The sequence below is a fragment of the Pteropus vampyrus genome, unplaced genomic scaffold, assembly GCF_000151845.1.
Source record: "Pteropus vampyrus isolate Shadow unplaced genomic scaffold, Pvam_2.0 Scaffold15, whole genome shotgun sequence".
Taxonomy (NCBI): Eukaryota; Metazoa; Chordata; class Mammalia; order Chiroptera; family Pteropodidae; genus Pteropus; species Pteropus vampyrus.
In genome coordinates, this window is record NW_011888796.1 from 2,429,421 (window position 1) to 2,446,170 (window position 16,750).

Genomic DNA, 16,750 nt, shown 5'->3' on the forward strand with positions numbered 1-16,750 from the left:
AAAGAAAAAATATATTGGCTTTCAATGTTCTACCTACAATACCCAAAACTATAAAACATCTGAGAAAAAGGCCTGCAACACCCAAATCCTATCCCAGTCGGACAGCATTTACCCATCAGGATAGAAGAATGATACTATGAAAATGCAAAGATTCAGATAATAAATCAATGAGTAATGTTCTAGAAAAATGAAGTAGATCAGAGATCTCAAGATAGGGGAAGATGACGAGGAGAGGAAATACTAGTGAAATACACACACATACACACTTATAAAACTATATAGCTAACTCTAAATATATAATGACCAAATAAACTGGGGTGTTATAATACATATACTAAATATGGATTACCCCAGAAGTTGTAGAGACATACCACAAAAGAAAACTTAGTAATAGCCTAGAATTAAGAGCATGATTTCAGCAATCCTACCTAAAAGTTGAGGGAGCGGGAGAAGATGAGGGAGGTAAAAGTATTCTAGAGTTGTTGGTGTAGAGGGTACTTGAATGAAATGGGAATGCCTTGTAGGAGGGATATAGTTAGCACCTTTTTAAAAATATGAGTCAGGAAATGTATTGGAAGGAAAGCATGAGTGAATGGTAATATATAGCATAACCTTCCGAATAATAAATAGAACAAATAGCATCTGGATCAAATAAAAAACAGGGAAAAGAACAAGGAAGAGGTAACACAGCCATATAAATAGTAAACATAAAGTTTAACATAAATATAAACATAAAAGAAAAAAAATCAAGGGAATTATTTATAGCAAACTTTTTGGTAAAGCAAAATGAACTTTATGCCAGGATCAGGGTTACAGTAATGTAAGGCAGATGTAAGACTGAGCTTTTCTTTCTCTCTTTTTTTTTTAAGCTCAAATCCTATTCAAATGTTATTTACAAGGGATATATGTAAAGATGAAAGACTGAAGGTAAAGGGTAGGGCAAAAAGACACCAGGAGGCAAATGTAAATGAGCAAAAAAGTAGGAGTGGCATGTTACCTTCAAAGTGAAATTTAAAGATAAAAGAACTAAGAAGGATAAAGAGTCAACAAACCGTGATAAATGTCAAATTTATAAAGATGATACAATAATATGTAATATGTGACTGTCTTATAAGAGAAGGTCTCATTTTATCCAGGCTTCTTGATTTCCCCGCCAAATTCCTGCACAGTGTAGGCACTCGATAAGTGAATTGAATGAACTCTGGCCTCTATTCAATCTTTCTACAGTAGCTTTGGGAATGAAGAGTGTACAATTATTACAACCATAACGATATTATGGATAAATAATATTGTCTGTGGATGGAAGAGATGATACTACTTAACATTTATATAATCATAAATAGTACTTTCTTTGAAAGGTTGTCATGTATAAGATGGAGTCAATTTATTTGGTGTTGTGCCAGAGGGCAGAATTAGGACTAATGGATGGAAGAAATAAGGATAAAGACTTTGGCTCAGTGTAATGGAAAAACATCCTTATCATAACAGCCATCCAACAATAAAATGTGTTGCCTCATGAGACAAATAAGATCTTTCTCACTAAAAGCATCAAACAAAAACCTGATGGCTAGCTGTTAGAATTTTCTCTAACACATTCAATGGTGAAAGATTTGACTAGCTAACATCAGAAGTTCCTTTCAGTTTAAGATATTGTGATTCTATGGCAATATTGAACATTATGTAAATACAGTGACTATTTTCTCTTCACACATAGACTGAGCATAGAGGGAGAAACTGATTCAAACATTGCAATATAATACTTATCTTGCAGATCATACTTTTCTCTCTCTCACTTTTTGAACATCAGGAACATTTGACTATTTGACTTGAGTGAAAAAATAAAAGCATTTTTTTTCTTCCCAAAGCTATGACATTCACCTTCAACCTGGGAGTTGGCTATCAGTAGCCATAACAACACTCTTTGCAGAGTTCCAACTTAATCAGATGCCAAAGAAGCTTAAACTTAAAGGGCAGATAAAAGAGAAAGTAGAAGTCTATCTCAAAATAAATCTATCAGAGAATGAATGTGGCTTTCTCAAACTTTATGTATTAGTTTCTGTGAAGGAAGACTATGTCAATAATATTTTTTGACTATTATATCTTCATAGATTTCAGTGGGCTTTGGAAACCCACTTTTAGTTCAGGCTTTTTTGGTTTTTAAAATTTGTATCTTGGGTGGCTCCATAGTGTAGTGGTTAGCACGTCTGCTTTACATGCAGAAGGTCCTGGGTTCATGCCCCAAGTGAAGCCATGAACCATACCCCAGGTGCACCAGGCCCCAGGTGCACATCCCGAATGCGTGGGAGGAGATGCCCCGCCTTCAGAGATCCAGTTCTTAAGGAGAAACGGCAACATACATAGGTTAAGGGTGGAAGGGGGAAGGGGATTAAAGAGGGGAAAAAAATTTGTATCTGCCTTAAGTTACTAACTATAGTCTTGATTCTGGCATAACTTTTTTTTCCTTTTTTTGCTTTACCATGAAGTTTACTATAAAATTCAAAACCAAGACAGAGCCTTTACCCAAGTTTAGATTTTATGGATTTCAGACAGCATTCAGAATGCAAATGCAGTTTTATTTTAAAATATTTAATATAAACACACAGATGGACAACAGCTGCTAATTCGTTTTCTATTTCATCTGTTACACCAACTGTGAGCTGTATCATTTTAAGATGAGTGAAGGTGACAGTGGGAGAGTGAGAAAAAAATTCCAGATTAGAGATTAAAGAATAATGGCAATTGATCATACCAAGATAACAAAAAAATATAGTTCAGGACATATTCTAATTTCCTCAGAGGTCAAGGATAAATTCCTCAACTATAAATATTTTCTGGTGTCTACTTCATGTATGGAAACAAATTATAACTACATACAGGCATCATTTAGTCCTTCTTCAGTCCCACTGGATGTTCAGGCACTATGAAGTCATATAAAGACAGAGGAAAGCATAGACTCTGTCCTTAAGTTTACAAGCTAGTACAGAAAACATATAGCACAAATTTAGGTAGATGAGTGAAATAAGCAATGGAATACCATTGATCGAAATCAAATATATTAAAGTAAAAATGCATGTAAAAAGAAATGATATGTGTTGAGTGGAATATAGTAATAAAAATTGGTTTGGCATAATTAGGAAAGGCTTTTTGGAAGATATTACTTTTTATGAGGGTAAGAAAATAATTTCTAAAAGTACAGTAAAACCTAGAGGTTATTCTTAGAAGAATCAGTATTATCATCTCTTAAGGATTAAGAAAGGCAACTGTAATAGCCACTAAAAAAGTCTGTCATTTAGAATGAGAAGAATCTTTTGTCATTAAACACATATTTGTTAAAGTAAAGGATATTTTTTGGTTAACCAAGAGAAAATGCTGATAAATGATCAGAAAATAATTATATTGACTCAAAAATTAATACTTCACATTATGAGCAGAAACTGGAAGCAGGCAGTTTATAAAGACAAGAACTGATTAAATTTAGATACAATTCTCCCTGATAATTAGAAATTCCCACTTTTAGAACATTTGGTAAACATTAGGAAATTTAGATACTTCATTCAAAAATTGGAAGATGGAAGGCATTGGGCTTTGCCCAAATGATCACTGTACTGTTAAGTCTATCTTGATAATTCCAGCTAAATGTGCCAGTTTTATAAAAATCCAATTTGCTATCTCAGTGCTTATTTCCCTTCTGTTCATGCTTTAATGTGAAGAGGCAGCTTCACAAATTGGCAGCAGCAGGAGCAGGCAGTTCAAATTCAAACACCACCTATGACAGAGCCAAGCAAGCCCAGCATGACTTGAGTGGGGCAGGCTTCTGTGATGGCAATTTTCCAGAATGGAGAACCCTTTTCTTAATTATGGGAACTTCCCAGCCCTTGAGGCCTTGAAAGGCTCGAAGGTCCAAGTCAGCAGTTTGGAAGCTATATTACCATGCTGTTTTAGAGCTGAGGTAGTAATATAAACAGCTCAATAGATAAAATCAGTTTTAGGAATGATATAAGTTCAATTAATGCTTAACTTTACTTAAAAATTTTTTTCCAAGTGGATTCTGTTTATTTGGATCATGATTATATTCAAGAGGTAAATGTGTATGATCATATATTTAAGCCTCAGGGAACAGCTCCCCAACTTTTTAAATTAGAAGCTTCCTAAATCCATTTGGACTTCTGCCCTCACTCCCATTTTATATTTCTTTTTCTTCTGAAATTTAAAATGAATCACTCCAGCTACAAAGCTTTACATTGTACTTTTTATGAAGATGTCTTTTAGTCACTAATGCAATTCTGTTGTCAGTGCCATACTTCCTGGTCTCCTATGGCTAAGGTCTTTGGATTCACTTTAAGGGACTCTGTAAAATTCTTCTGGACAATTGCACAACTGGAAGTTTCTAAGTTCCATGGGGTGGTATAGGAAAAGATGGCAGGGCTCTCTAATTTAGAGGATGTACTCCTACTAAGTGCTGTGGACATAGAGTTACCAAGACACACCTTGTCCTAGACTCTGTGGAGCTTACTGTCTGGTGAAAAAGAAAGCACTCTGGCTCAATATGAACAAACCCTTTTCCTACCCTGTTTAGACCACGTGAATAGGAATTTCTCTAAGAAATTTTATCAGGAAATAGGGAAAAGTAAAGAAAAAAGGAAAAACAGAGAAACAAGTATGTGCCAAAGGACCAATATCTTAACCAGGTCTGGCCACAATCATCTTGGTTGGCACATGTAATATTCTGTACTTATTTACCTACCCAAACATCCTTATTTATCTTAGACTTTTCCCCCAACAGTAGGGATACAATAGCTCATGCTTCCTTGGGAGGACACAGGAGGCTAATAGGTTATTGAGCCAGCCATGGGGTAAAGAAAACGAGGTCACTTACTGACCTATATTTAAGGTAGAAATAGGATGGAGCTTAGAAGTAGTCCATCCCTATAAAATTACACTAATTTGTGCCAATTTGAAACCTCTAGGCTTGACTAGGTTTGATATTCAGCCCATACTCAGTACTCTCCTCTTTCCTTTTCTGATACTTACTGGCATTTATTGAGTAGCTACCATGTGCTGGCATTGTCCATGAACAATTTGTTTTATATGCCTACCAGCATTTGAAGACAGCATTTGTTTAATTGATCATTCTACCCCTGCTATAACATAGCTTTGCCTATTGCAGACACTCAACAATAATCATAACATGAATGAAATAAAAATTAAAACACTCTCAAATAACTGTGAATATATGCCAAGATTTAGTTATAAAGATATTCATCATTTACTTACAACTGAGAAAGATTAGAAACAACCTAATGTCTGACAAGGGATTGTAAACATAAATCATATTATGCTTTATACTAGAGAATAACATGTAGGCATTGAAATGATACATCAGAAGACTGTAATGATATGGATAGGTGTTTGATATATTGAGTAAAAAAAGGAAGGTTAAAATAAGAGTATGACTTGTGTTCTCACACACACACATAAACAGTATATATGCAAGGAATTAAAGAATGGAAGAGGAATAATATTGAGTAATATGATAATGTGTTAATTTACTTTCTTTTTTTTAACCTATATTTTCTAACTTTTCTTCAATGAACATCTGTTCTAAGATTAAAAAGTTACATTAAAAATGTAAATCTACAACATCTAGAACACTGGCCTGAGAAGTACATGATAAACTTGGACTACGAATAAAAGATGGTCATGTTATATCCAATTTAAAATCGTTTAACGTCTTTCTACTAATTATGATAATTAGTACCATGCAGTCAGTACGAAGTTGACTTTCAGGAGAGTCTTTTTTGTATAGGTAGTTCTTAATTCACAGGTTATGTTCTCAAAGTATATATGTAAAATTGGTTGTTTGGAATCTGGAACACATTTCTATGAAAACGATATTATAGTTGGTGGCAAGATTCTAGGGTAGTTACAAAAAAACAAGCAAAGCTTAATTTAGCTTATAATGTTAGTTATATATTGCTGAATTACTTTTTACTACTAGCCCAGGAAACTAGGTGGAAGACCAAAAAAAGAATGTTAAAATGTAAAACATTTGCTTATGGTATCTTCCCTCCTACCTTGCTATAGTCTTTTCCTCCTGTCAAATGCACTTCTTGCCAGGCCCCCAGTATCTTGCTGTGTAAAGGTTGTGATGTGGCCCTGCTTAGGATTTGCCCTATGCCTCAAAGAACTCCAAATTCTAAGCAATTTGCTCCTGTTCATTGAGAACAGATTTACCCAGATGTTGGATGTCTGATTTGAACTAATTCACATTAATACACAAACAACTTTCTCTCAGGTAGACTACTTTTGAACACAAATGGATCTCTAAATATTGGCTTACCAGAAAGTATAGCAAAGTGAGCAGAACATACTAGCCTGTATGGAGGATATTTGGGCTTAATAACACACTTCTCTGAAATAGGCTGGATCTTGGGGGTCAGGGAACAAAGAGATTAACTATATGGCTCTGTTGTTTCATGAGGCTTAAATACATACACACACATATGTATATGTATAAATATGTATATTTATATATATATCTGTATAGTAGGCACTCAGTAAAGATTAGTGTGTATTCCTAGGTAAAGAATGACTCATTTGGAGTGAAGAGGCTGGAGAAAATGGATATGGATTGGGTGGGGAGGAAAGAGACGAGTGGAATATAATTGAAAACTTCTTTGTAGTTCTAATAACTATCTTATTCATCTGTGTAGTACCAAAGACTGGTACAACGCCTGACATAGCATACAAGTTTGTTGAATTATTATAGCATGCCTATCCATATATAATAAAACCTCAATTCTGCCACAGGTGTATAATCTGCACCTTATTTAGAAAGATTATATTGGTATCAGAATAAGGGTGAGTTAAGAGGGGAACAAGACTTGAAGCAGGAAGATGAGTTAAGAGGCTAGTCTCATATATCTAGACAAAAAATAAATGGAGTCCAAAACTAAACCAGGATGGTAAGAATGAAGAGATGGGAATGTAGAAATACTGAGGAAGGAACATCTATAGGCCTTTAAATATAGGGGTAAGTGAAAAAGAGGAACTATTATGACTTTGTTTCAGGCTTCTTCTGGCTTGGGTGACTGTGTGGATGGTGGTGGCAGTCACTGGGATAGAAGAACTAAAGGAAATGGAACAAGACGGTAGTGGGGAAGGGGCAGTGAGAGAGGTGGAGGATGATGAATTTAGTTTTGAACATGTTGAGTTTGCACTGCCTACTGAATTCAAAGAAGATGCACTTAGTAAGCTGGTGGATCTAGGCAAAGCTCAAAACAGAGCTAAGATTTGGGAGCCATTAGCATAAGGAATTAGAAAGACAGAAGGCCAAGGGGGAGCCTTAGGATTCCTACATTTAGGGAATGAGCATAGGAAGAAGAGCTATAAAAGCCAAGAAAAGAGAAACTACAAATAAGCATGAAGAAGTAGAAATGGTATATTGCTAGAGAGAGATGTATTTTTGTGGTAGAGAGACCTAAAGGCTGGGGTTTGTAGGGATTTTATTTGTATTTACAGATACATACCATATAAATAAGGCTTTGTAATCCAGACGAATATTAATCAATATTGAAACTCTTCTGTTCTATGTAATAGCCTTCACAATAGTCTTTTGATTTAATCTCTTTCTTTTTCATTCTACTTTCAAATCTGAGCTCTAGAACTTTCTAAACATTTTTATCACTAGGCTGTAATTTATAGTACATTTCTAGTAGATACGATTTCAAGTGCAAGATCTATGTCTGTTTCAGTGTTGTATCTTCAATAGGCTTTGGCTTAAAATTTATAGGTGATGCATGATTAAGCTTACCATATTCTAGTTAATTCCTGTGATCCATGGACTAGCAGCTTAGTATCTTTGACAACTTGCTAGAAATGCAAACTGTTGGCCCACCCAAGATTTGCTGAATCAAAATTATCATTTTTAATAAGCTCTCCAGGTGATTTACATATGTACAACATACGTACACAATACTTCCTGACTGACTGACTGAAAAAGGAATAAACAAATTGGATTCTTATTTCTAGTCCACTTCTAGCTTAAGCCCATGTGATTTGCCTTGGTCATATTATCTTTCTAAAATTATGGTTTATTATGTCAATTCTTTTTTTTTTTAAAAAGCTCCAAATTTAACTAAATTAGATAGACTTGCCTAGATTGAAAAGCCTTTCAAAATATGACCTCAAATTCCTACGGAATTTACCTCAATTATCCTCATTACCTGAACCTCTTGTTCTAATTAGTCTGGCTTGCATGGCTGTTCATTTCTTCTCTATTTTATTTTCTGCTTCTCTATTTTTGATGTTTCCATGTTTCCTACTTAACACATTCTCTTTTTCTAACTATATAAATCCTATTCATATTTCATGTTCTACCTAAAATTGCACCTTTATAAAACTCTGACCACTCCAGTGCATACTGATGCTTCTTTTATGACATATTTATATTATCTTGTCCTCATAATGGTAGCAGAGAATTGTGGTTTGTTAATTTCAAGAAACTCAGAGTCCATTTAACCTCTGCCACTAACTTCTATAATGCTTGACAAGTTTGTGTAACATCTCTGGGTTTTAAAATTTATCTTTTTAAAGGAACCCCAATAGTATTGTGTTTCATACAATGTGAGAAAATATGTCTTAGGAAATGTATATTAATGTACATAAAATATTTAAAATGAATGTTTTTAAAATATAGCTGTTAACTCAGGTATTTGAAGCACCTCTCCCATAATCTTCACTATACCCTCTTTTTAAATAAAATGTAGAATTAACAAAGGCAAAATTCAGCCCAATTCAATCTAAATATGTTAGTCTTACTCAATTTTAACATTGACTGTTAAAATTATGGTAGGTGATAAAAATAAGAGCTGAGTAGAATCATATAGAATTTAAAAACCAGACTCAAACCTTTTAAAAATACAATAATAGAGCTCTTACTCCCTACTCTCATCTGTCATAGTTGAGTAATGGTTCTGTGCTCACTGCCATTCTTGAGCTATTTCTCTCCCTGCTTTAAACATAAGATAGTTTCCCTCATAACCCTGCTTGTTTCCCTGGAGAGCTTCACATACAAGTTTCTGTATAATAATATCTGCTTTCTTTAGTACATGGCTACATAGGAAAGAGAAGAATGAAGAGGGAGGCAACCTTAACAGGCCTGCAGATTAAGTGTACCTTATTTCTTTTGCTAAACTCCCAGCAGAGATTTCCATTAGCAAAGTTATAAATTCTTTCCTCCCACATTTCACCTTTGCATTCTCAACCATTTACCATGGGCCTCTTTAATATAGCATTCTGAGATTGAGAAAGTCTAGATTTGTAATCATTGTATTATTAAAAAATGTTCTTGGTTTTACGTAAGGTATTTCAGTCTAACAAAAGGATATACACCAGAGATTTGTACATTCTCAGAATTGCCTACATCTTGTTTATAGTTTTATTGTTCCTTATATGTTGTTTTCAAGGGACATTTGGAGTTACATGTAATATCAACATTATTAGGAAATGTCTACCACAAATCAACAGTGTGGGCTCCAGACAATTAAATATTAGCATATTACATATGAGCCTTACGATTGTGTTTTGGCCTGTATAATAAGGTAGTAGCAGCATATATAGTAGTATATCAAGTAACCTTTTTTAATATACAAAAGTACAATAATAAGATGAAAAAATGGGCAGAATTATAGTTCAGAACAGCTTAAGGTTAAAAATGGCAATGAAAAAAGCTCCTTTTACCTTATAGTATTCCTTAGAGCTCATTAATGCATGTGGAGGGAGGGCAAGAGCCAGTGGTGGGTGAGAAACAAATCCTAAACAGTCTAGCAGGTTTGTTTTCTAGCGTTTCAGGCCTACTCTGTGTTTTTGGAACTCTTGGATTTGTTCTATCTTGTCTCAGAAGTTAATTTTTGTCTTCTTTAAAGGTATATGGGCATCGGGATAATTTTTAGGTGTCTGAAGCTTATGTGAATTGACAGGTTACTGATCAGGTCCAAATTCAAATACTATTCCCCTAGTTTTTTTTTTTTTTTTCAGTGGTTCTGTCTACTCTCTTCCTAGAGCTAGTGAGCCTGGATCAGGGTGATACTAGGTGACCTATGACACTGGCTTCACCTGCATGAATTCTATATTGCTTGGTTACTTGGCGATGAACTACTCTAGAACTAAATATTCGCGCAAATACAAGTGGTGAAGAATTTATAAAGAATGACATTTGAAAATACATCTAATAAAAAAAAAATACATCTAATAGCCTCTACTCCAATGTCTTCTGAAAAAGAAAAAAATACTCAGGAGGAAAGAAGAGAATTTTAAAAGGTGAGATGACATAAAAGTTAGTACTTTTCAGGTTACTGGTAAGATGCTATGTCCAAGGTTTGGACTGTGTTGTGTCCAGTTTGAGCCTAAACTGGGGTTTATAAGTATGAGAGCATATCTTGTGAAATGGTAGGGCAGAGTCTCTTTCAAAGCACATTTGAGTCTTGAGAAAGCACACATCTTAAGGAAAGAAGGATCAAGGTATAATGAGCTTTACTCAGTGACAAGGCAGTTATGAGAGAGAAGGGGATTATGGGTGACAGATATCATGGTACCCACCATTCAATTTTGTCTCCTAGCTTTATCTCTATCAGTTTGATGTTTCAGTATTACTGAAAGCAGGAACGCCCTTGGTGAACTGAAAATAGTGGCTGGTGAAAGATGGCTGAGCAGCAGTGTTGCATGGTAGCGGGATGCTCAGAAAGAACAGGCTTGATTTTGATCACATGTGAGACAGAGTTGGAGAATCGTAGTTGGGGAATTTAGCAGAGGGCTGAGTTAGTTTAGTAAATATGCTCTTAGAGATGGGCCATTATAGTCAATGTGCTTCCCTTTGAACTTACAAGTGGGTGAAGCCTGGAGAAAACTCAGGCTGCATAAAGATACAAAAAAGACATATAGAAGTCATAGAAAAAAAAAAATTGTACTTGAACTTCAAAGAATCAGTGCTAATTTTGACATTCCTATTCTTGTCACCCATGTCTTCCCTGTCTTTCTTGAAATAAATAAAAGTGTAAATAGGAATAAAACACCATCACCATTAGTTCCACTAGGAGAAAGCAAACACTATCAAAAAAGACTCTGTAAGTTTAATATACACATAGGAGAAAAGAGGAAAGTATTTCTCCTGTTGTAACAGGCATTCCAGGAAAATGTCCTTAAAGGACGTAGATATCTTCATAATTCTTTGGCTTCTGAAGAATGAAATAAGTGAAAGTTATGGTATTTAACTGCTGTCTCTTTAGCAACAATTCAACCTATCAGTACTCCCAAAATTCATATTTGCACAATAACAACTTTACAATAAAATCCAATACTTACTTGTCTCCCACAATTCCCAAGTTGATTGTGGGGTAACCATGTTCCTGAATTGTGGCTAAGAGGGTTGAACGATTGCTGTCTCGAATCTTTCCTGGTAAGAGGTCATCTTCAGGATTTAGCAGCTACAAAGCCAAAAAAACCACCACAAATTATTCTCTTAGGATAATTTGCCTATTGTTAATGGAAAAAAATAGATCTAGTAAACAGAGTTTAGCATAGCTAGCATCTACAACAGTACTTGGCACGCAGAAGATATATGCTCAAAGGGTCTTAGAATAAATATTGAAAGTATAAGAAGATGAGAAAATGGTCCTCCGGAAATTTAAATATTGACTAAACAGCAAACTAAATATCACCTTTGGTTACAATTTTACAATTGTGCTCTAGAGATGCTGGCCTTCCCAGTGGTAGCTTACTGGGCAAACTAAATAAAACAACTTTGATTTTAACTCCCAATATTATTTTCCAATTTGTCTTTCATTGAGAACATCTGAGGTAGAGACTGTGTGACATGATATTCTCAAGTCTGAAGAGACTGATCATTTATCTTTTCTTTCAAGCTTTTGATCTCTTTTCTAAAGTGGAATCAACAGCACCTAAGAAGTTAGATTTGAAGGAGACAGGTATCTTGTCTCTTTAAGCAAACTTAAATAAATGATACTAATTACACATACCCACAATTCCATGACTCTGAATTGAATCACACTGTAGAGATTTGATATCTACTATTGTATGCCTATGAAGAAAACTATTAGAAGCTTATTCTGTGTTAGGATGTTCCAGTGAGGCAGTGTGGTATAGTAGGAAGAGCTTGGGATTCAGACAAGGTTCAAATTTAAGTTGCCCAACCATGTTATGCCTTAATTTTCTCATTTATAATATACAGTAATAATAACTACCTTGTTAGGATTGACTGAGATAATGAATACTTAGTTAATATAAAAAGAGATTTTTTCCCTTTTTTATGATATTGAAAAAAACAACTATTTACTCCCTGATTGTACTTGTATTGTTACTCCTAGATGCTAGTATAGATGGAATTAGTTTACAATGTGAACATAATTTAGATTTATTAGATAATAAAATACTGAAGAGTAGGGAGTCCTTAACATACACATAACATACAAGTTTCATTTATATATTAATTTTCAGATGTACTTTGATTTCAGAAATACTATAAAATAAAAAAGTACCTCTTTGAAGTGAGAAAATCTGGAATACTATCTTAGGAGGTTGAAGGCAAGCCTGCATATTTTCGATGCTTAGACTGTTAATATGGCCAATACCCAGGGCTTCATATTAAAGATCTCCCAAACAATAACCTTTAGCTACTTCAGTTTTTCTTCTGACTCATTAGTGATACCATGTGGCCAGACCTTTGGCTTTATGTTGGAAAAGTAGTAGCTTTGCAACCAACTGTCTGTCCCCTTACAATAGCTGGAGAAAAACTGATTGTATTATTCAGATACTGTACTAATTTAGTTTAATCAGATGCCATGTGACATTGCAACCCACTTTCATCCTTAGTCACTGGCAGAGCTTTGAAAATTGCTATCGTAATCAGATTAATTTTCTAATCTTAATTAACAAGCAATCATTGAAGTCATAATTTTATAAAGGCCAAGGCTTAGAGCTCTTTAACTCCATTAATCAGTTAACTTTTTTCAGACAAAAAAAACTTGTGGTTATGTAATTTTTTTTTTTCCCATCAATGGGTACCGACCACCAACTAAGTAAGATTCCTGTTCTGAGGGTGTTTTCTTTGCCATTCATGCTCCTCTCTGCTATTTTTCTGTAAACAGTTCCAGAAATAGCAGAACAATTAGAAGTCATTGGAGAACTAGTTATTTTTCTGTAAAATTGACATAATAAAATAATAGCTAGTTAAATGAGGGTCTGGGATTTATAGTACATTTTAAGTATTATCAAAGAAAGAATTGAATGGACGATTATAAGGCTGAATATACCAGAATAAATTCACAATATTCTCCTTTAAAGCTGATCTTATTCTGGTATCTTATACTTTTGTTCATCTCTGGAATGGTGTCTGAAACTTATTACAGTTAAAATACAAAAGAAAAAAAATACAAAGTAAAATAAAACAACTTATTATCTCCATACCTTGTTACTTTCTTATCTACCACATATTGAATTTCAATTTCCTGTTTCTGTTATTGTCAGTGGTACCACTGTCTTCCCAGGTTTCAAACATTTGATCTTTGCATCTTTCTTTTCCTTTGTAGTCCACTATCTTCCCAAAGGTCTCAGTCTTTAAGAACATTCTAATCCATTTCCTCCTTGACCCAACGTTTTCATTTACTCTCTTACCAATGCCCCCAAAGCCCAATTTTAGGCATTCAATATGTCTGAATTTCTGTAAAAGCCATATAATTGGCTATCTTGCCTACAAATTCCTTCCTTCTGATAAATAAAAAAGAAACATCAACTTGTAAAACTGTACTATTATTTGCATAACAGATAAACTATACCAAACCATGATATATAACTCAAACTATCTTAAATCAAGCTTGTTCAGACCTATATGCTCTAAGATAAGACCATGGACAGATTTGAAACGATGGTAACTCACATGGACTCAGGTGCTGCAAAGATTAGACTATTTTAGCAAGTTATTTATTTTACAAAATCTGACCAGTCTCTGTCTAGGCCTTACACTTCTACCTTAAAACTAGCCCACCACCAACTCCAGTCCTCAAAATCCTGTTAAATATTATTCTGTACTTTCCCCTTTTGAGACACTACTGAGACTCTGTCAAGGTGATCCTCTCCCTTGCTCAGAAACTTTCATATATCCAGTTTTATATGATCAACAGGTTTCCCTTGCATTAGGACTTTGATAGTCATAGAGGTCCCACCAAGACTTAGACAAGACTCCTTGCCACCAGTATTCTCATACTGGGTACACTGCACGTCACTGAGGACTCTTGGGCCTCTTTGCTCTGGGGATTCTTTGTTCATGATACTAAGTCCAGCAGTTATGTTAAGCTCTGATCTTTTTTTGTTGAGCTCCCAAAGCTAGATGATATTTATTTTGTTTGTTGTAAGGTTCCTAGGAGTTTTTGGTTATCTGATTGAGTTTGTACTAATTTTCGTTTTCTTTGGTGAAGATGTGCTGAAGCGCTGATTTAATACTAACCATTCTGTTTGTCAGCTGGCTACATTGTTGTGTGCCTACAAGAATTTTTCTTAGTTTGTTTATGTTTGAGAAATTGGCTTTGGGAGAGATCTCCTGCTTACCCATTCTGGCTGGCTGATTTTTAGGGTCAGCTTTTATGGATTCAACCTTAGTGTGAAGGCTTTTAGACATAACATATAAGTAATATTTTTTCCTTTTGACTGACTTTTAGCTAATGAATTCATGGATTCATTTAATAAGGAACTCGTGCTACTTCCTGGCATACCTCTGGCTTCTATTTTATTGTTCTTGCATTTATCTTTTTAAAAAGCATAATTACATCAAAGACAATTTGGAATTGCAGTGGTCATTTTGGAGTACTTTTGACATGATCGCAATTATTCACTTGAAAGAACTTTTAGAACAAAAGAGGAATACAATTCTGAATATTCAATGATTAGCATTTTTTATTGTTATGCAAAGCTTCAAAATGAGATTTAAATAAAAGTATAAAAAATTTAAGAGTTCTTTTGTTAAACTCTCATGAGGAGGTTCTCTGTCTTGTTCTCCAAAAGAGAAATCACTTAAGTTTATTTTAGGAGACCTCCCACTTTGTTTTTGTTCCTCAGAGATTTAATCCTATGGTCTTGATGGAATAGTCAAAGTGCCTCTGATGGTTTGTAATGATGCCCTTTCTCTCTCTTTTATGCGTTGAAATGGGTTTGTCTGCAGTTAAGACTGTTCCCCTCTTTGCAAAGGGAAGATGATAGACTCTTAGTGGTCAGTAACTCTTTCCATATTCATTGCAAACAGCTCCCTTATACGTCTTTACCTTTTTTTCTCTCTCTTTCGGAAAACTTATTAATTGATCAAAAACCAATTCTGGTTATTATTGATACACCTTAGAAAGACCTAGATAGTCCAGATAAACAGATCTAACATAAAAAGAGGGAAGAAAAGTCAATTATAAGATCTAATGGAGCATATTCCTATTCTAAATGGCTTTTAATTAAACTCTGGAAAAAAAGTTTTAATTGAGTTAACTAATTGCTTTGGTTATTAGGTTATAAGAAGAAAAGAGGTACATTCAAACATAATTCAAGGAATCTTTAAGAAATTGGTTTATGAATATAAAGACTTATAAATTGTATTAGAAAAAGGTCCATATTCTATTTCTATTATGATTTCTCCTTGGACAAATTAGACTGATTTATGAATTTTGGTTTAAAAATTGTCCTGTGTTTTCTTTCTAAGTTAGAAAGTTACCACCATGTAAGAAAATTATACTAGAACAATATTGTAGTTATGCAAGTCTTGTATTTACTTTCTCATTTAAAAATTCTAATTTTAATTTTCTAAATTTCCTTTATTGGTTTTGCTAGAAAATAGCAAAATTTGTATTTATCTAAATCTGGGAATGATGATATGGAACGTCTCTGTGAAAAGAGACTGATGAGGCTCAAGACACGCTACCCCCAAATATGGCACCTAGCATACCGAGTATTTTAAGCTGAAGGAAATTTTGGGAAATGGCATGTACAGGGAGGATTTACCCGTCTCTGAAGCACATCATAAAACCCTATGAAAGGTGCCTTCCCTATGCCCAAGGAAAAGGAACATCTTGAGTTGTGAAGATAAAGGAACACACAGAGGGATCTGAATGAACAGGCCTTGATAAATTTCCCTCAAATTACAATACTTCCCTCCCACCCTTTGAGGGGGAGCAGAGTTTGCCACCCCAAAATATGCCTTTTGAGATATTGTCTTGAGCTGTTTACTTTTAAGAAACAAAGACTGAGAAAGAATCTTTCACGTTTTCCCTAACTGCCTAAAAGAATTTAGATAGAAGACCTGCTCTAGGAAGGGAGCTATTATTATTGATAACTAAATTTTAATATGAACTAAGTGTGACAGACAGGACCTACCAAGACCATTTGATCAAAGTCCTCTCTGTGTTCCATTGTTAACAATAACCCAGCAAACATTTATTTACCAAATATTTGCTTTTCATCTCTACGTGAAATGACTTTCTGCCTTTCGAAGTCTCAAACCATAACCCCATCCTACCCCCTTCTCCTTAGCTCAAGATGGCCTATAAAACTTGACTGACCAATCTGTCCTTATGGAACTTTTGTATGTACATATGTAAAACATTTGGTTATTTTCTCCTGTTAATTTGATTATTAGTCCAGCTGGAAAAACTTAGAAGGTGGGAAGAAAATTTATTTTTCTGTCCCCACACCTTTGTCTTAT

The 16,750-nt window shown here is 34.5% G+C and overlaps 1 protein-coding gene across 9 annotated transcripts in view; it reads right to left on the minus strand.

Annotated features, from left to right (window-relative positions):
• Positions 1-16,750, minus strand: part of GPHN (gephyrin) — a 404,083-nt gene that overhangs the window by 37,804 nt on the left and 349,529 nt on the right. For all 9 annotated transcript variants that reach the window (XM_011384213.2, XM_011384195.2, XM_011384203.2 and 6 more), the window contains one exon: positions 11,362-11,483. In XM_011384213.2, the coding sequence (XP_011382515.1) occupies positions 11,362-11,483 (122 nt within the window). The remainder of the gene's footprint in view (positions 1-11,361; positions 11,484-16,750) is intronic.